Source organism: Somniosus microcephalus, chromosome 1 (assembly GCF_052327205.1).
Source record: "Somniosus microcephalus isolate GS21.2 chromosome 1, FLI_Smic_1.0, whole genome shotgun sequence".
Lineage (NCBI taxonomy): Eukaryota > Metazoa > Chordata > Chondrichthyes > Squaliformes > Somniosidae > Somniosus > Somniosus microcephalus.
In genome coordinates this window covers 338092927-338114506 of record NC_140987.1, presented here as the reverse complement: position 1 = coordinate 338114506, position 21580 = coordinate 338092927, and the positions used below count along the sequence as shown (strand labels likewise).

The 21580-nt window shown below is 48.0% G+C and overlaps 1 protein-coding gene across 1 annotated transcript in view; it reads right to left on the bottom strand.

Moving 5' to 3' along the window:
- Positions 1-810: 810 nt before the first annotated feature.
- LOC147124925 (sodium- and chloride-dependent neutral and basic amino acid transporter B(0+)-like) overlaps positions 811-21580 on the bottom strand; it is a 147034-nt gene continuing 126264 nt past the window's right edge. The window contains exons 13-14 of the mRNA XM_085994764.1: positions 18862-19032; positions 811-1558 (exon numbers count right to left, since the gene is read on the bottom strand). Coding sequence (XP_085850890.1) covers positions 1421-1558; positions 18862-19032 — 309 coding nt within the window. The 3' untranslated portion in view covers positions 811-1420. The remainder of the gene's footprint in view (positions 1559-18861; positions 19033-21580) is intronic.

Below are 21580 nucleotides of genomic sequence, written 5' to 3'. Positions count from 1 at the left end.
ATGAATGTATGTATTTAATTATGACTTTCAGAGAAAGTAACTTATTGCAAAATCATAATTAAATACATACATTCATACACATAAGTAAAGGAATATATACATACATACATATACGTAAAGGAATATATACGGACATACATACATAATTACTTAAAAGAATATATTACTGATGAAAATTTCTTTCTTAAAAATGTTGGAAATGTTACATTACTCATTTTAGAACAGTCATTTTCACATTTAATAAACACAGCAAATTCAATTCACACAGCCACAATTGCTCCTTCTACCTACAGTACTGAAAACCCGTTTAAAAAAAAAAAATTAAACTTTAAAACTTACCTCAGCATTTCTTAAAATAACTTCCCTCCCTTTCCCAAACAAAAATATTGCCTTTCAGAAGCTTCACGATAAAATATATCTTCCCCCGCAGCCTCTGGAGCAACTTTACACATGCTTTTTTCATGTGTAAGTTGTAAGGACTTAACCTCATTGAGTCCATGAATGAAATCGACGAAGTTCACTGCGCACGTGCTGCCTGTGCAGTCGCACACGCTGTGCCTCTGAACCCCTTCGTTCAGAGGACAGGAAATGCCGGTTTTCCCCGCATGCGCTGTGCATGCTGAAAACCGGCATTTCCTCCAGCCAGATGCGTGAGTACCCCGACCGTACTCACGCGTTTGGAACGGAATTACTGGGCCATTATATACTGTGCAGTGTTAATGCAAGTTATAAACAATATACTGTATGCTAAAGGAGAATGAAGAATTTTTGTAGCAGTTGTACAAATGCCACCAGAAAAGTAAAGAAAAGAAAATAATTACTCAAGAAGAATTGATCGGATAAGATTTAATGATCTGTCTGAATTTAAAACTCAGTTCCTGGTGAGAGTTCGGCCCAGTAGACAAGCCATGGCTGACCCGTGTTAGCAGACACACCAACCATTAGCATTACACATGCACAGTCAATGTTTTGAGTCAGTGCATCCGCATTTGGTGAGAAACATCAGTATGGTCAGGTCCCTCTGTGCTAATCTTACCCACATCCTGTGGCTAATGGGAGGGAACCCAGCCACTGCAGACTCTGGGTGGGAGTTGTTGGGAGAGCAGGAGCTCCTGTCCGCAATGTGCAGTGGCTGGAATCCCATATATTAGCACCAGGACTCGGGTGGAGCATGACTGAAGGATCATGATGTGGGAAATCTAATGCTCAGTAATTCTACCCGGCCCCACCCTGCCCCAAATTGATGCCTATGTTTGAAGTGGGCAGAGGAAACTTTAATCAAAGTTGTATCTGGGTCCCGGCCGAGTTACTGGCTGCTCCAGAGAACTCCCACTGCAGTTACGGTGGGAGTACACCAGAACGGCGGTGGATTTTCATGGTAATTGTTTACAAATTGAACAAGTAATTTTCCCTTAAATGTTCACATCTCGAGCATAGTAAGAAGTTTCACACGGTTAGGGGCTTCTGTAGAGTCCGGCCTGTTTCTGTATCTTTCCCCTCTGTGTTGTTCCAAGTATGGACCCCAATCAGGAGCTGATGTGCAAGCGGCAGAAATTTTCTGTGAAGAGAAAATTGAAAAGTTTCATAATTTTGCCTGACATTTACTGACTAGTAACTTCTAACTAGAAAAAGCCCTGATCCTAATCAGATTTTCCTGCAGTTTGTTCTAACACATGGCAGCTTATATGGTACCTAAAAATATTTAACCTGTATCTTTATCACCGAGATTACACTCCCATGTCTAAACACTAATTTATTAAGTAGTACACTGGCCGTGAGATACACTAAAGAAAAGTGTGGTATATCTAAATAATCACTGTTGAAAACACATTACTGCAGTTATTGTCACATCAATTTAAAGAGAGTTGTTGGGTCGATAATATATCCTCTCTTGATAAAAAGCTAGGAGATCTAAATCATAACTATTTGAAATAGGACACATCACTAACTGATGATAATTAGCTTTTATCTATGCCCAGATCTCTGATTCTGGAAACACTATGGGGACTAAAATAAGGCCGTGTAGCAAATCTTTTTTCATGGTCTGCACAGAGGGGTCTTAAACGGAGTGCACCTAAACAGAGTGTAAAAGTTGGGAATTTGGAGTGAGTGGAAGTCTCTGGTAAGCATTGGGTGAGTACTAGGTGCCAAGTTGAAATATAGTTTAACATTTTGGCCGGGAAATTGGACCCGTTTGCGTTGGCTGTTGAGGCCAGATTGAAAGAAAAAATGGCAGCTGCCTCGCTTCTGCCCACTTCCGGCATGGAATGTGGCGGCCTCCATTTTGGTCAGGTCCAGATATTTGGATGAGCTAGATTGTGATGTCAATCGGCATGCAATGCCAATTTGACGCACGCCCTGCCATTTTGGATATTGCCGCTCCTTTTAACACCCTCTCCAAATCAGGACCAGCTGAACATACGTTCAGCAACAGGAAGGACCCCTGACCAGCGCTATTTAAATCAATCAACAGCTTGCAGCTGACTTTATTTTTCATTTCTAATGGCTCTGTATAAGTTTCTACAGTTATTTAAAGTTGGTGAAGTGACTGGAAGTGTTGCAAGTGGACTTCTCTCAGCAACAAATGGAGAACGCCTTGCTTCTCATTTAAAGGGTTCTGCTCACACCACTTGCTCCCAGTCATGGCAGATCTACTTGCAGTCCCCCTCAAACTCAAGTATGACAGGGATCTGGGGCTGAGGCAGCGAAGAAGAGGGAAAGATGCTCACAGATGAAGGAGGAGGAGGGGCAGGAGGGCTCTCAGCAGGAGGCCTTACCCGGGTCTTCGGAAAGAACTTCTCCTACCTACACTTAAGCCAGGAGGAGTGTTTTTGGAGGCTCCGCTTCACCAAGGAGGTGGTCACAGAACTCTGCCATCTCCTAGAACCAGACCTGCAGCCTCAGGTCACTGTGGCCCTCAACTATTTTTGCAACTGGATCCGTCCCATCTGGAGCAAGAGACATAGCTAACATCTTCCAGTTCGGCATCCATTGCTGCATCCAGGAGAAGGGACTTCATTGCCTTCTCTCTGGACAGAGAGAAGCAGGAAGAGCACCCATGTGGCTTTACCAGGATATCGGGCTTCCCCATGCAGGATGGCATCGACTGCACACATGTGGCTTTGCGGGCACCGCATACAAATCCTGAGATATTCCATAACCGCAAAGGCTATCACTCATTTAATGTGCAGTTGGTGTGCAATCATGCCCAGCGCATCATGATGGTGAATGCCCATAATCCTGGCAGCAGTCATGATGCCTACATCCTGTACCAGTCTGGTGTGCCAGCAATCTTCCAGCCACCACGTCAAACCCGAGGGTGGCTGCTTGGAGACGAGGGTTATCTGCTCTGCACCTGGCTGTGACTCCCCTCTGCAACTGCACCACTCGTGGCCAGCACTCATATAATGAGAGCTATGCTGCCATGAGAATCCTCTTCTAGCAGACCATCATGTGCTCAAGTAACGGCTCCCCTGCCTTGACAGTTCAGGAGGAGTCCTCCAGTACACGCCAGAGCAGGTGCCCCATCTTGCGGTGGTCTGTTGCATGCTCCACAACTTGGCCATCATCAAGTCAAAGCCCTTACCACCACAGGTTCCAGGACAACCTCAGGAGAAGGAGGAGAAGGAGGAGGAGGAAGAAGGGAGTAGGAAGGCAGCAGATCCTCATTCTGGACGGGCTGTCTGTGAGTACCTCATTAGACTCTGGTTTCAATGAATGAAACACCAGATCCTCATTGCTCACCACTTCCCCAGTTTACTGGGCAGTTGCACTTGGTCTGCTGTAACGGCGATGGGTGGCCGACCTCGTCTCAGCGGTTGTGCTGTCTCGACGGGGCGGTCGAGGTCCAGATGTGCTGGCTTTAAGCGATCGACCGAAATGTGGTCCGGTTTACCACCAACATCTACCGTGAAGGTTTTGTCCCCTGCCTCCAACACACGGAAGGGACCAGTATATGGGGCCTTGAGTGGATCCCTATGAGCGTCGTGGCGAATAAAGACGTACTCAGCCTTGTGAAGCTCCGGGGGAACGTGCGAACTCTGCAGCCCATGATGCGAAGTGGGCACCGGTGCAAAGCATCTGGCCACCTCCTGGTGACTAGTAAGCTGGTCAGACGCGGACCATGGCTTCGTCGATGCTGGCAGGAAATCCCCCGGGACTTGCAGCGGCTGATGAAGAGTGAAGGTCTTCCTTGGGGGCCATGCAAAGGCCCAACAGGACCCAAGGTAGCTTGTCTGCCCATCCAGCGTCCTGGAGGCTGGCCCTCAGCGAAGCTTTCAGTGATCGGTGGAAGCGTTCACAGAGGCCATTCGCCTGTGGGTGGTAGGCCGTGGTGCGGTGCAATTTGACACCGAGTCCTTGGGCCACTACATTCCAGAGTTCGGAGGAAAACTGTGGTCCTCTGTCGGAAGAAATATCTGCGGGCACTCCAAAACGGGCGACCCAGGTGGAAATGAACGGCCTGGCCACATCCGCCGAAGTAGTGGATGACAGGGGAACCGCCTCCGGCCATCTGGTGGTGCGGTCAACCATGGTCAGGATGTGTGAAAAACCATGGGAGGGTGGGAGTGGTCATACCAGGTCCACATTGACATGGTCAAAACGTCGCTCCGGAACTGTGAAGGTGGCCAACGGAGCTTTGACATGGCGCTGTACTTTGGCCTTTTGGCAGACCACGCAGGTGTTGGCCCAGTCACGGACATCCTTGTGTATGCCATGCCATACGAATTTCGCTGACATCAGCTTCTGAGAGGCCTTCATTCCTGGGTGTGACTACCCGTGTATGGCGTCGAACAGACGACCGGCACGACCGGGCGAGGATCCCGTATGGAGACGTCACACAACAGCGTGGTACCTGCTGAATGGAACTTGACGTCAGACAACCGGAGGCCAGTGACGGCCGTTCTGCAGGCTTGGACTTCTGGGTCTGAGGATTGGTCTGCTGCCATGAGGGCGTAATCAATGCCCAAATGAACCGTATTGACGGTCGCGCAGGAGAGGCAGTCTGCCACCAGGTTGTCCTTACCGGCCACGTGCTGTATATCCGTGGTGAATTTGGATATGTAGGTCAGTTGACGTTGCTGTCGGGATGACCACGGTTCGGCGGTCTTGGCCATAGCAAAAGTTAGTGGCTTATGGTCCACAAAGGCGGTGAAAGGACGTCATTCCAGGAGGGAGCGAAAATGGCGGATGGCCAGAAAAAGGGCGAGCAACTCCCGGTTGAACGTGCTATATGCTCTCTCGTTCCAACGTAGTTGACGGCTGAAGAATGCCAACGGCTGCCACGTTCCGTTCACCCACTGCTCTTGCACGGCGCTGATTGCGTAGTCTGACGCGTCGGTGGTGAGGGCAATGGTGGCTCCTGGCAGCGGGTGCGCTAGCATGGTTTCGTTGGCTAAGGCGCTTTTGGTGTCGGCGAACGCTCGGGCCATGTCATCCGTCCAGTCTACCGGGTTCTTGCCAGTCTTGCCCTTGAGGGCCTCATACAGGGGCTGCATGAGTAGTGCTGCCTTAGGCACGAAACGGTGGTAAAAGTTTACCATGCCTAGGAATTCCTGCAGGGTCTTAATGTTTTGCGGGCGTGGAAAGGATATCACCACCTCTACCTTCGCTTGTAAAGGAACCACTCCCTCTGCGGTGATGCGATGCCCCAGGAAATCAATTTGGTGCAGGCCAAACTGACACTTGGCCGGGTTGATAATCAGGCCGTGTTGGCTGAGGCGTCGAAAAAGGGTGCGTAGGTGACAGATATGTTCCTCTTTAGTAGGACTGGCAATTAGAATATCGTCCAGGTAGACGAAGAGGAACTTGAGGTCCCGCAGCACGGAGTCCATCAGGCGTTGGAAAGCCTGGGCGGCGTTCTTTAACCCAAACGGCATTCGCAAAAACTTGAAGAGTCCGAATGGGGTGATGACTGCGCTCTTCTGGACGTCCTGTGGGTGCACTGGGACCTGGTGGTAGCCCCGTACGAGGTCGACTTTCGAGAAGACAGTGCTCCCTGCCAAATGGGCAGAGAAATCCTGGATGTGGGGGTTCGGGTACCGATCAGGAGTGGTGGCGTCGTTTAGGCGTCGATAGTCGCCGCATGGTCGCCATCCGCCGCCAGGCTTCGGGACGATATGGAGGGGTAAAGACCAGGGACTATTCGACCGACGAATAATCCCTAACCGGTCCATGGTCGCGAACTCCGCTTTTGCGACCGCCAGCTTGCCAGGTTCCAGGCGCCGGGCTTGCGTGTAGACCAGGGGGCCGTTGGTGGTGATGTGTTGCTCAACACCATGTTTCGTGACTGTGGAGGAGAACGTGGGTCTTGTCAGGTCGGGAAATTCGGCGAGCAGACGAGCGAACTCGTCAGGAGTCGGGAAAGCACAGGCGACGGTGCGCGACGTAGTGTTACTGCGGTAACAAGGGATAGAATTGAAAGTTGCCGCGTTGATCAACCGCCGGTTCTTCACGTCGACCAGGAGGCTGTTGGCGCACAGGAAATCCACGCTGAGAATGGGTTGAGAAACCTTGGCCGTAACAAACTCCCAGTGAAAACGTTGCCACCCGAAGCACACATCCACTCGCCGTCTGCCGAAGGTCCGAATTGCTCAGCCAGTGGCCGCTTCAAGGGCGAGGCCTTGATTCCCTGCCTGCACATCGAGTGCGGACGCGGGTAAAATGCTGCACTGCGCTCCGGTGTCGCACAGAAAACGATGACCGGAGAGCGTATTGGTGATGAAAAGCAACTCGCCCGCATTGCCGATCGCCATAGCGGCCACGGGGCGCCCGTTAGACCCGTTCCTCAGTAGTCGCGGTTGTTTTTTTGAGGGGGAAAGCTGCAGGGAGGGCGGCAATGTCTCGCCTTCGCGCCAAACTGCACGTGGTAGAAACACAGCCCAGCAGGCTGACGAGCTGGGGTGGCGTCTGTGGGGGATGGGCGCCTCGTGGCGGTGCAGTACAGCTGCGTTACCGCGAAAATTTTGTCCGCCTCTGCCACGATTGCCGCGCAGTCTTCCACCTCGGATCTGGCCAGGGCAGCTTGCACCTGCTCAGGCAGCTGGCTCAGAAATAGTTCACGGAAAATGAAGCATTCCGGTTCTGAGCCCAGGAGTGTGAGCATTTGGCTCGTCAACTCCGAAGGCTTGGAGTCCCCAAGCCCGGGCATAGCGAGCAATCGACAGGCGCGCTCCGATTTAGTGAGCCCGAAAACTTGCAGCAACCGCGCCTTGAGGGTTTCGTACTTGCGCTCCGTTGGAGGGTTCTCAAGGAGGCTGATGATCCGCGAGGCGGTAGAGCCATCGAGTGCCGAGACCACGTAGAGATATTTGGTCTGATCCGCAACGATGTTCCTCAGGGCGAACTGGGCCTCGACCTGAATGAACCACGAGGTCGCTTGCTGTTCCCAGAACTGCGGTAGCTTCAGCGAAACGGCGTTGGCCTCCATGTTGTGTTCTTTTTGCGAAAAACGTTCACAAAAAACGGGGTCACCAATGTAGGAATTGTCGAATTCCTAACTAATAACTGAGGTCGACTCAGGAGATCAAACAAACAGGTCTTTAATGTAAGACTAAACGAGTTTGAACCGTTTGTTGAGATCGATACAGGAGAACCACGAAAACAGGTCTTAACAAGATGGAGATTCCACGAGGACTGCCTAGGCAGTCACGTGGTTTGCGACGTGACGTCATTGCATTTTTCCGCGCTCTTAAAGGGGCCACACCCCGTACATACAAACACCATATACAAAACAGAGTAATGTCTAACACAATGGTACCGGCTTAGGCTGGTGTTAGAAAATGGTTAAAGGGAATTATATACAGTTACCCAGAGTCATTCAGTGGCTCCGCCACAAAGTGATACATTTTGGTAGGAAGAACGAGGAGAGGCAATATAAACTAAAGAGTACAATCCTAAAGGGGGTGTATGAACAGAGCAACCTGGGGGTATATGTGCACAAATCGCTGAAGGTGGCAGGGCAGGTTGAGAAAGTGGTTCAAAAAGCATACGGGATCCTGGGCTTCATAAATAGAGGCATAGAATACAAAAGCAAGGAAGTTATGATGAACCTGTATAAAACACTGGTTCGGCCTCAACTGGAGTATTGCGTCCAATTCTGGGCACCGCACTTTAGGAAGGATATGAAGGTCTTAGAGAGGGTGCAGAAAAGATTTACGAGAATGATTCCAGGGATGAGAGACTACAGTTATGTAGATAGACTGCAGAAGCTGGGGTTGTTCTCCTTCGAGCAGAGGCACGGGCTCGACGGGCCGAATGGCCTCCTTCTGTGCTGTAACTATTCTATGATTCAATGATTCTAACCTTTGCGGGCTCCTCCCGCAGTGCCATCTGCATTATGATGCGTTATGAGGCCCAAAATCCAACGATCCTCGGACCTCACCATTTGACACTGTGAGGCACAAAATGGGCATTCCCGAATTTATCCCTCATTGTGCACTAACAACATTGTGTGAGCACCTTCACCACATGAACTGCAGCATTCAAGAGGCCCATCACCAGCTTATCAAGGGCAACTAGGGACGGGCAATAAAATGTTGGCCTTGCCAGTGACGCCCACATCCCTAGAATGAATTTTTTAAAACTCTGACTGCTCTGAGCCGTAATCACAGGCCTTTTATCGGCAAAGTCCAGTCACAAACACTTTGTGCATTGGACAAGAACAACTTCCGTTTCTTCAATTCTGCTTTCCTTGTCCTCATTTGCCATTAATTTAGGGAAACATGGAATTTCTTTGGGGAAAACTCCATGTTGATAAAGAAGAACCTTTCAATCTGAATGGGGGAGGGAAAAATTCCTTGTTGGCCTGACAGGCCCTCAGTCTGTCCAATGAAAATCTACCTCTGTCAATCACCAAAGGAAAAAGAAAAGGTTTTTGAAAATGATTACTTCTAAGCCCAGATATAACCTTAAGTAGAATCTCCAGTGAGCAGGCTGCAGGCAATTGGAGCCCATTGACCAATATCTGATGATCCTGGCAACAGATGGGCCTCTGCCCTCTCAACATCACTTACACTGTGTGCAATGGCTGTGCTAACCTCGTGATGTCTATAAATTTAAATGAAGGGGAGGGTGGAGAAAAAATGGCCCCAAACTAGTGCGGAAATTTCTCTGCAATAAAATGAAGTGTTAACCCGTTATAAATGGGTCTCGGCCCAATTTGCGAAATACAAGATGGTGTTACACCATTTTACAATATTGGCCCAGAAATTCGGGTCGGAGGCTTCCCGCGGGTGCAAGCCTCTGACCTGCACTTACCTAGCATGCCGGCCATTGTGCTGTGGGCCTGCATGGGATTCCAATCCTGGGCCTGCTCCAACTGCCAGCGTGCAGTGCTTGCGTATCCCAGGGGCGCAGTTAGTTCAATGCATCCCCTGGGATCATGTGGGCCATGGAGAGCCAATGGCAGCAGGGAATTCATAAAATTGGCAGGAAGAGCTGTCAAACCTATCAATACTATAAGCCCCAAAATATCACTAAAACTTCAAATAATTTTTTTTTTAAATCACATTTTTATAATAACGAATAAATTACATAAAATAACTATTTTAAACAATAATTTAAATTTTTGACAAAATTAATTACATTTTCTAATGGGGCTAAAAATAAACTTACCTTTCTTTAAAGTATTAAAAAATAATAAACCTGTGGAAAAAATGTTTTAATTTTTAATTAATTCACCACTTACCTTGTTAAAAGCAGGCCTTGCGCCTGCTTTTTACATGTGTAACTCTTGGAGACTTACCCTCCCGGAGAAAGCTGAAAAAAAAACATAAGTTCCATGTGCACACGCTGCCTCTCCGGCACACGTGTTTGACCTCTGAACCCCTTCCTTTATGGGAACGGATGTTCCGGTTTCCCGCGCATGCGCAGTGCAAGCACAAAACCGACACTTCCGTTGGGCCTACGGGTGAGTACCCCGTGCGTACTCACCCGTGGAGACCCGAATTTCTGGGCCATGATAAAACTGCTAACGGTGGTGAATTCTAGCTTAGATATCTACTGCCAATTGTAAGTCTTGTGTACTATCTTATTGTGTATTCTTAGCATTAGAAATGGTAAGGGATAACATTTAAATTCTTATGTAAGGGAATATGTTAAGTTATATATGAATAATGACGGACGGAAAAAGACCCTCTGCTCCATCCAGCCGGTCCCACACTATTTTCATACCTGTGCAGCACAATGTATACACTCCCCACCAAAAATCGTGTGATCTCCTGGGAGAGGCAAGAAACCAGATAAAAACCCAGGCCAATTTGGGGAAAGAAAATCTGGGAAATTCCTCTCCGACCCTATAATGCGATCAAAACTAGTCCAGGAGATCACTCTGGTCCTGATAATTATACCTTTTATATGAGGTGATCTCTGCCTCACCTAGAAACAGATCCAGCTTTCGCTTGAAGGAATTCAGCGAATTGGAGCTCACCGAATAAGATGGCAGCCTGTTCCAGAGATGCACTATTCTCTGGGAAAAGAATCACCTCTTGACATCTAACCTAGATCTGGCCTTGTACAACTTAACATTGTGTCACCTGGTCCTCCCTAACCTAGTTAATGGAAGCAAACTGTCAACTGGAATACAATCTATTCCCTTCATCATCTTATAAACCTCAATTGGATCACCCCTCAGCCTACACTTCTCTAAAGTGTTGAGTCACAGCTCTTTTAGCCTATCTTGATAATTGAGATACTTCAAACGGGGAATCAATCTAGTGGCCCAGCTCTGCACCCTTTCAAAAGCCTCAATATCACCCAATGTGTCAGGAGACCAAAACTGGACATAATATTCTAACTGAGGCCTGACCAAGGTCTTGTACAAGGACAACATAATATGCTTTGTCTTATCGTTAATGGTCCTACAAATGTACCCCAACACCCTATTCACTCAAGGTATCACTTCACAGCATTGCTCATGAACCTTTAGAGATCTATGCACTAGAACTGCCAGATCTCTTTCTTTCTCTAGCTGCTTTAATGATTTTTCCTGAAGGGTGTATGTAATTTCAGCATTCACCCTGCCCACCTGCACAACACTGCATTTTTCCAAGTTAAACATCATTTGCCAAAGAAAAGCCCAGTCCTCCATTGCATCAAGATCTGTCAGAAGCAGTTGAGCATCGTCTACAGTCCTGACACAGATCTTAATATCATCTGCAAACTTGCAGATTGTGCCCCCAACACTAACATCTGAATCATTAATAAAAATAGTAAAAAGCAACAGTCCCAACACCGATCCCTGCGGGGCACCACCCCTATTGTTATTAAAAAGCAAGACCACTGACTATAAGCAACAGCTTTGGAGATCTACCAGTTAAATATATAAAACTAAAAATCTTAAATTAAAACTTTAAAAGTATTATTAAAATAACCTCACCTCAGGGACAAATCAGTCAGGAAAGCAACACAGCACAGCACAGCATTGGACCGGAGAGAGGGAAAATTCAGATTCTTATTCAAGGCCACCCAGTGGCCAAATTATGAAAATCGTGGAAATTTACACCGGCAAATCCAATTATAAATATAGACATAGGAATTTAGAATGAGGAAAAGTTGACACAAAAATGTAATTAAAAACATGAAAACAGGAAGTCAATTTCTGCGGGCTTGAAGTGCACATAGTGACAAGGTTTTTAATAATATATTGCTAGACTGATGCACTATTAATAAACTAGTTTATAGAATTGTCTGCTACAGAACCCACCAAATATATCGCTATCAAGGAAATGTACAATTGTGATCAGATTAGCTTTTGAAGTGAGGAGATTCACTGTTTACCAACTCAGCATGAACACAGGTACAAGAAACTGATCCTATCAATGAGGCTGCAGTTATACTGTGGTTGATTTTAATCCTACCTGTCCAGTGGAAACCAGGCGGGTGGCCTGTTAAAAACAAGGGGGTTATTTACTGTAGGATTCGCAAAATTTCCACATTTCCCCAAGGTTATTAATAAAAGGGACCTTATGGACAATTTAAAAAGGGTACCCAAAGATGGCGTCCGCACCTCGTGACCAAAAGCCTGTAAGATTTAAAAAGCCTGAACTCTGCAGCACAGAACAAGCAGCTTTGGGAAATTGAAACTTAAAATGCATTTCTGTGAAAAGGACTTTTGTGTTTGGAGGGCCAGACAGCGAAGCAAACATTTGAATATGCATTTTCGTCAAATTGGAACAGATCAACCCAGTTAGGCCTAAACAGTAGGCCATTAGTTTGTCCGCATAAATAATCGGAAACAGCTTAAGGAAGCCATCGAGGCTGGACAGGCCGATTAAAATGAATTAATGACAATACAGCCTGGACATCAGGCCATTAGGTGCGATAAATGGCCATCTAAAACCAGTTATTTTAGATTGGTGCAATCATTTAAAACAGCCCGCCAAAATTGAAACAATGGACTAACCTGATTTGGCGCGCAGATAAGGGGCCATCGAAAAGAGTATAACTGTAGGCCCTTAGTACCAATCGCTCTCTTGTCTTTTGACTCTTGTGTCTTGTCTCTCGACTCTCGTCGGGCCTTGGGTTACCGCCGCTCACACTCGAGCCCCGGCCTCATGGTGGGTTCTCTTCTCGCTCCCCGCATTAAGTTGCAACCAAGGACATCCATACCAATAGCAGGGGAGGGGAACGAGGCCCGAGTCCAAAGTCACCCAGGACACCCGGGCCATGAGAGAGGGCAGAGGAAGCGAGGTGAGACGAACCAAGACGAAGAGTAAGGTAGACCCGACAAGAGCAGAGACGGGCAGCAGAAGACATATTAATTAAAAAACCCGAGCGCCGAGTTATAAGCTGACGCTCGGGGAAGAAAGTATCTGAGGACAGTGAGACTAAGTTGGTTGGGCGAACCCCGCAATTAAGCTGGCAAGCCCTTGTTGAACACTGTAACGCAGGTGTCCACGCCACAATGAATATACTGGCGTTTGACGCTTGGGTAGTAAAATCTAAACAATAATGGCTGTTAATCGTCTCATTGATGCAACGTTACTGCCGACGACCGCCCGAGGGAGAAGAGAACCCATCGTGACGAGACGACAACGGCAGCTGAGGAGAAGAAAGGTGTGCCGCAGCAGCAGCTCCAGCACCGCGCCCTGAGACTACGTGGCGACGGAGTGCCCCAAAGGACAGCAGCCCAAAATCGCGATTGCTAAAACAACGAGTTTTGCTTTGGATTGGTGAGCATGAATTCCTGGCCCCTCATAGCTTAATCTAGTTAGGTATAGGGGTGGGATAAGGATAAGGGGATTGTTAAAGTAATTGTTTTTCCCTCGATGTGCCGTGTGTTCTCCATTCCCTGTATAAGTATAGTTATAATATTATATGCCTGTAATTGTGTTCTCTACCAGTAATTTTTCTCATAAGACTGTGTTTTTGTTCCTGTTTTAATAAAATCTTGGTTTTCTTACACCGAACCACCTGTCTACTCGAGTCTTTCTGCATCGCCGCCTGTACCTAAGTCTGGTGTCTAGAACCCAGGGGTGTGGGAGCAATTCAAACCGCTCACCAACAGTCAGGGGCATAACTGACTGGGTGCACGCGCCACCCGCCACCCCCTACATTACCCACTTGTGACTTGCCCCTTTCCTGATGCTGCCAATTTTAACGTGCAGGGTTCTACAGGCGAATGAGGAGCCCGCCTAAAGCAATTGGGGTCCTCCTCATGAATTGACGCAAATGTCAATGGGACATGTCTATGAAGTCAATGGGACATGTCTATGATGTCAATGGGACATGTCTATGATGTCAATGGGACTCTGATTGATTTTAATTGGGATCTGAGCGTGGAAACCACCGTGGCTTTACTCCCAGGATGAAACAGGTCTGCACCTGGTCTCAGACAGAACAGGTCCTCCAAGGTAAGTGAAAGGATTTCCATTGTGGGGCCAGGAGGATTAGGAGTGGACCTCCAGGCCCACCAAGGAAAGTAGTGGCCGCCCCGGCCCTTGAATCCTCTGTTCCCTCCTATGAGACCCTCCGGAAACCCCCTTCCCCGTGACTTACCAGCTGGCTGCAGATGGTTCCTTTGTGCTGGTCACCAGCCTCCGGCTGCTCGATCTTCCTCTCCTGCCCGCCAGCCAGCTCCCACTTTTGGCACTTTTCGGGAAGGCAGCTGATATTTTCCACATTAGATGAGGCCCGGAAATTCTGGCCCGGGCCTCAAACTTAGGCCAGTGATTGCGTAACGCACTCACTCCATTCCCAATCCCGACCTGCTGCCCCCACCCCCGAAAACCCATCGGCCGTTAAAATCATCCCTGATAATGCACAGCTGGAGTTGTACGGTTGACTGTGCTTCATTCAGGTTGCACAGAGCAGCTGTTAAAGAGCCCTGTGCTTGCAATGCTTGGCTCACATTGCAGAGCTCTGCTAATTCTTAAGGTGATGCGAGTTGGTGGAAGTATCTGCTTTCTCCTAATTTTAAAAACATTGAAAAGTGAGTTTAAAAAGTACCCAGGAAATCTAATGGGTCCTAATACACTGGGCAGTCAGATCAGGACCTGACTGCAGAGTTATACTGACACTTGTGTCAGTGAGCATTTCAATCTGCACCAAATGGCAGTATGTCTGTATCCTAAATCAGATTGTCGGTCAGCTATAGTTTTAAGTTACATTTGATCAATTTTGCAGTTTACAAATCTAAAGAATCAAAAAAACAAAATTACTGAAAAGTTAATCAACAGAATTATCTGCTACATAGACATAGAAGATAGGAGCAGGAGTAGGCCATTCGGCCCCTCGAGCCTGCTCCGCCATTCAATGCGATCATGGCTGATCATCCAAATTCAGTACCCGGTCCCTGCTTTCTCCCCATACCCCTTGATCCCTTTAGCCTTAAGAAATATATCCAACTCCTTCTTGAATATATTTAATGTATTGGCCTCTACTGCCTTCTGTGGCAGAGAATTCCACAGGTTCAACACTCTCTGGGTGAAGAAATTCCTCCTCATTTCTGTCCTAAATGGCCTATCTCTTATCCTTAGATGGTGACCCCTGGTTCTGGACTCCCCGACCATCGGGAACATCCTTCCTGCATCTAGTCTGTCTAGTCCTGTCAGAATTTTATAAGTTTCAATGAGATCCCCTCTCATTCTTCTAAACTCCAGCGAGTACAAGCCCAATCGACCCAATCTCTCCTCATACGTCATTCCTGCCATCCCAGGTATCAGCCTGGTGAATCTTTGCTGAACTCCCTCCACGGCAAGAACATCCTTCCTCAGATAAGGCGACCAAAACTGCACACAATACTCAAGATGTGGCCTCACAAAGGCCCTGTACAACTGCAGCAAGACATCCTTGTTCCTGTACTCAAACCCTCTCGCTACGAAGGCCAACATATCATTTGCCTTCTTAACCGCCTGCTGCACCTGCATGCTTACATTCAGCGACTGGTGTACTGCTGTGTCTTTCTCTGTGTTTGTAATGATTGCATTCTAATATTATGGCTATGTTCCCTCTAGTCTCCATTTAGAGAGGAGAGGCCATTCCCGGTTATACAGGGAAATACATAAGATAAGAACATAAGACGTAGGAGCAGGAGTAGGCCATTTTGCACCTCGAGCCTGCTCTGCCATTCAATAAGATCATGGCTGATCTGATCTTGGCCTCAACTCCACTTCCCTGCCCGCTCCCCATATCTCTTGACTCCCTTACCATTCTAAAATCTGTATATCTCCATCTTAAATATATTCAATGACCCAGCCTCCACGGCTCTCTGGGGTAGAGAACTCCACAGATTCACGACCCTCTGAGAGAAGAAATTCCTCCTCATCTCCATTTTAAATGGACGACCCCTTATTCTGAAACTATGCCCCCTAGTTCTAGATTCCCACACAAGGGGAAACATCCTCTCTGCATCTACCTTGTGAAGCCCCCTCAGCATCTGATATGTTTCAATAAGATCACCTCTCATTCTTCTAAACTCTAATGAGTATAGGCCCAACCTGCTCCACCTTTCTTCATAAGACAACCCCTATCATCTCAGGAATCAACCTAGCGAACCTTCTCTGAACTGCCTCCAATACAAGTATAGCCCTCCTTAAATAAGGAGACCAGAACTGTACGCAATACTCCTGGTGTGGTCTCACCAATACCCTGTACAGTTGTAGCAGGACTTCCCTACTTTTATAGTACATCCCCCTTGCAATAAAGGCCAACATTCCATTTGCCTTCCTAATTACTTGCTCTACCTGCATGCTAACTTTTTGTGATTTATGTACAAGGACCCCCAGATCCCTCTGTACTGCAGCATTTTGTAATCTCTCTCCATTTAAATAATAATTTGCTTTTTTATTTTTCCTACCAAAGTGGATAACCTCACATTTTCCCACATTATACTCCATCTGCCAAATTTTTGCCCACTCACTTAGCCTGTCTATATCCCTTTGCAAATTCTTTGTGTCCCCTTCACAACTTGCTTTCCCACCTATCTTTGTATCATCAGCAAATTTGGCTACATTACACTCGATCCCTTCATCCAAGTCATTAATATAGATTGTAAATAGTTGAGGCCCCAGCACTGATCCCTGTGGCACCCCATTAGTTACAGTTTGCCAACCGTAAAATGATCCATTTATCCCGACTCTCAGTTTTCTGTTAGTTAGCCAATCCTCTATCCAAGCTAATATATTACCCCCAACCCCGTGAACTCTTATCTTGTGCAGTAACCTTTAATGCCTTCTGGAAATCCAAATACACTACATCTACTGGTTCTACTTTATACACCCTGCTCATTACATCCCCAAAGAACACCAGTAAATTTCTCAAACATGATTTCCCTTTCATAAAAACATGCTGACTCTGCTTGACTGTATTATGATTTTCTGAATGTCCTGCTACTACTTCCTTAATAATAGATGCCAGCATTTTCTCAATGACAGATGTTAGGCTAACTGGTCAATAGTTGCCTGCTTTCTGTCTCCCTCCTTTCTTAAGTAGGGGTGTTACATTTGCAGTTTTCCAATCTGCTGGGACCTCTCCAGAATCTAGGGAATTTTGGTAGATTGCAACCACTATCTCTGCAGCCACTTCTTTTAAGACCCAAGGATGCGGGCCATCAGGTCCAGATGACTTGTCCACCTTTAGTCCAATTATTTTACCAAGTACTTTTTCTCTAGTGAAAGTGATTGTTTTAAGTTACCTCCTCCCTATAGCCACTTGATTATCTATTATTGGGATGCTTCTAGTGTCTTCTATCGTAAAGACCAATACAAAATATTTGTTGAAAGTCTCTGCCATTTCCCAGTTTCCCATTATTAATTCCCCAGTCCCACCTCTAAGAGACCAATGTTTACTTTAGCTACTCTCTTCCTTTGTATATATCTGTAAAAACTCTTACTGTCTGTTTTTATATGTCTTGCTAGTTTACTCTCATCTTCTCTCTCTTTATTATTTTTTTAGTCATCCTTTGCTGGCTTTTAAAAATTTCTCAATCCTCTGGCCTACCACTAAACTTCGCAACTTTGTATGCCTTTGTTTTCAATTTGATGCTATCCTTTACTTCCTTAGTTAGCCATGGATGGTTCATCCTTCTCTTAGAGTCTTTCCTTCTCACTGGAATATATCTTTGCTGAGAGTTATGAAATATATCCATAAATGTCTGCCACTGCTTATCTACCGTTTTACCCTTTAATCTATTTTCCCAGTCCACTTTAGCCAAATCTGCCTTCATACCTTTTTAATTGCCGCGTTGTAAGTTGTGAGCTCGCTGCCAATAGGAGGATTTATGAGTTCTCGCCGTCTCCTGGAGGTTTATTTGATTGCCTTCGGGGATCAGAGAGGAATTCCCAGAGTTTTTCTCCAATTGGCCTGGTATTTTCTTCCCTCTCGCAGGAGGATACAAACTGGGTGAGGGGGATCAATGATACATGTGGCTGCACCATCTGGACAAGGGGTGGGATTGATGGGCTGGACGGGCTTTTCTATCCTTTGCATATTAAAGTTCATGTGCATGGACTCATGTGGAAAGGCACAATGGTGGACTCACTGAGCTTTGTGCAGTTGAAGTATTTCTGGTTTATTTGTATAATTAAAACATGTATTATTGTTTTGACTATTAATGTTACAATATCCACTCTTCAGCATTACGCACAGACTGTCATTTTATCACTGCACCCTTCAAACAGTCATTATTTGTGTGTCCAGCTATCTCCCTGTGAAACTTTAGTTGTCTTCATCCATTCATACATGGAAATTGATGAAATCCTTTGCAGGATTATGCCAAGTCATTCCTCCGATCCCATCCTAACCCACCCAATGAATATCAGGGTACATGCCTCTGTCATCAGACCCACACTACTCAGGGCAATACAGCTCAGTAACTTTATCTATCTCCTAAGGACTAAGTGCCCCAGTAGGTTTGCAAAGTGTCCTTTCACCTCTGGGAACAAGGGATGAAATATCACTTCTATTGGTGGCTGCAAGAGCAAAATTACTTTGTTTTATTTTCAACCCAGTTACCAGTAACTGTAGCTCTACACCAGGTGTGTGGGTGTTTGTGTGTGTGAGAGAGAGTGGGAAATCAAGTTATTTTGAGACTGTACCTAATGCCATTGTTACACCTGAGTAGAGGGGGGGAGAGGGCATTTGTCTGTGACTGCGATATACCTGAAGTGGGAGTGCTTGATGCTGACACTGGAGCCTAGGTTTTCTGATTGACATTAATTTCATGATGGCATGAATCGATTTAAAATGAATAAATGAACACCTACACTAAATGATCGGCAGACTTACCGGAAAAACACTGTAAATGCCTATAAAAGATTGTTTACGCATTTCTCTAACTTCCACTGAAGATACAGTGAGAATTGGGAGACCTTCAGAAATTCTTTTACTTACTCTTTCAAAGATATCAAGGTGTTTCCTTACCTGGCACAAGGTGGAGCCTTCAGATTGGGCAATTTTCACAATGGCAACAATGGGGATCCACATAATAGAGAAGATCATCATACACCAGCCAAGTGCTGTTGCCCAGTCAGGGTACGCAACAGCTCCATATGTTGGTGGGGCAAATGTTGCAAAGGACCAGATTAAGATTACCTGAATGAAGTGATTACACAAAACAAGATCAGATACAGAATCAGATAGTTATATGCAGCTTGATTATTTTTAGTTTCAATCACTTAAAAATGTAACAATGTTGGAGTCGACAGAAATCAACAGGCTGACACTTTTCTTTCAGCAAAAACAAAACGTGTCTTACATTAATCAATCTCCACGAGGTCTGAAGGCTCAGCCCTGTGCAGGGGCTATGACGTCATCACGCAACTGACGTCATGACGTCATCACGTTCCCGACGCTCTTAAAGGGACCCTGCACCAATAACCCAACCCAGCATGTACATATCACAACATTGCTATACAAAGTGAATTGTGTTTAGGTATATATAACAGCATTGGCTATACATTGTGTTATTGTCCCTATGTGGCCTCCGCCACATACGTCCCCCCAGAAATCACTAGCACTGGCAATGTCAGTCATTGAGGGGGCCGGATCACACGGTTGGAACGGCTCCTCAATTCCGGGGTGGGGACCGGGGGCTTCGTCGGAGGGACCTTGGGCGCTCGGTGGTGGATTGAGGGTGTGGAAACCGGAGGTCGGCCCCATCTCGGGGGCTGTGCCAACTCAACGGGTCGGTCCAGATCCAGGTGGGCCGGCTTGAGACGGTCCACGGAAATGCAGTCCGGCTTACCGCCAACATCCACGATGAAGATCTTGTCCCCGGTTTCCAGGAATCGGAATGGTCCATCGTAGGGTGGCTGAAGAGGTCCCCGGTGGGCGTCGTGGTGGACGGAAATGTACTCCGCCGCACGAAGGTCGAGCGGAACGTGGGACTGCAGGAGGCCGTGCTGTGATGTGGGCACTGGAGCGAAAACCTTGGCATTGTCCAGAAGGTCGGACCGCTGACGGGCTGCGGACCAAGGTTCTGTTGCGTTGGGGACAAAATCCCCGGGAACCCGCCGCGGCTGTCCGTAGATGAGCTCGGCGGGCGAGGATTGGAGGTCCTCCTTGGCAGCGGTCCTGAGTCCCAGCATGACCCACGGGAGTCTGTCGATCCAGCCGTCATCCCGGAGGCTGGCTCGGAGCGCAGCCTTCATGGAGCGATGAAACTGTTCGCACAGCCCATTAGCCTGAGGGTGGTATGCTGTGGTGCGGTGGAGTTTCCACCCGAGGCCTCGGGCGACAGCATTCCAGAGCTCTGACATGAACTGGGGCCCCCGGTCGGAGGAAAAGACAGATGGGGCACCAAACCAGGCGACCCAAGTGCTGATGAGCGCCCGAGCCACATCGGCGGCCGTTGTTGAAGACATCGGGACGGCTTCCGGCCATCGGGTGGTTCTGTCGACCATTGTGAGGAGGTGGGTGAACCCGCGGGGGGGCGGCAGGGGCCCCACCAGGTCCACGTTAACGTGGTTGAACCGCCTCTCGGGCACCGCGAAAGGCGCTAACGGGGCCTTAGTATGGCGATGTACTTCTGAGCGTTGGCATACCACGCAGGTGCTGGCCCAGTCGCGAACGTCTTTCCTGAGCCCATGCCAAACGAACTTGGCCACCACCAGCTTCTGTGACAGCTTCCTGCCCGGGTGGGAAAGATTATGGACGGCGTTGAATACTTGCCGTCTCCACCCTTCGGGCACGACGGGATGTGGCTGCCCAACGGAGACGTCGCACAGGAGTGTGGTGCCGGCAGCGTCGAACGCGACATCTGCTAGCTGAAGGCCCGTGACCGCCGTCCTGTAGGCCTGGACGTCCGGGCCGGAGGCCTGGTTGGCCGCCATGTGGGCGTAGTCGATGCCGAGGTGCACGGCACTGGCAGTCGGCGATGGGGTTGTCTTTCCCAGCCACATGCTGGATGTCCATTGTAAACTCCGAGATGAAGGCCAACTGGCGTTGCTGACGGGCCGACCATGGCTCGGAGGCTTTGGCCATGGCGAAGGTCAACGGCTTGAGGTCCACGAACGCCGTGAACGGGCGGGCCTCCAGCAGGAAATGGAAGTGTCAGACGGCGAGGTAGAGGCTGAGAAGCTCGCGATCGAAGGTGCTGTACTTCCGCTCGTTGGGGCGGAGCTGCCGGCTGAAGAAGGCGAGCGGCTGCCAGATGCCATTGACCCACTGTTCGTGGGCGGCGCCAACCACATAGTCCGAGGCGTCGGTGGTGAGAGCGATCGGCACATCGGGCAACGGATGCGCCAGCATGGTCGCATTAGCCAGGGCCCATTTCATGTCCGTGAAAGAATTGACCATCTCCTCGGACCAGTCGATGTCGAGCTTGTTGGGCTTGCCTTTGAGGGCCTCGTAAAGGAGCCGCATCAGCTGGGCTGCTCGGGGGACGAAGCGATGCTAAAAGTTCACCATGCCCAAAAACTCCTGCAGGGCCTTCACGGTGAGGGGTCGCGGGAAGTCCATCACGGCCTCCACTTTCGATGGGAGTGGCACCGCCCCGTCCTTCGTGATGCGGTGCCCGAGAAAGTCGATTGAGGACAGTTCGAACTGGCACTTGGCCGGATTGACGATTAGGCCGTGTTGGCTGAGTCGTTCGAAAAGAGTCCGGAGGTGGGACACATGTTCCGTCCTGGAGGCGCTGGTG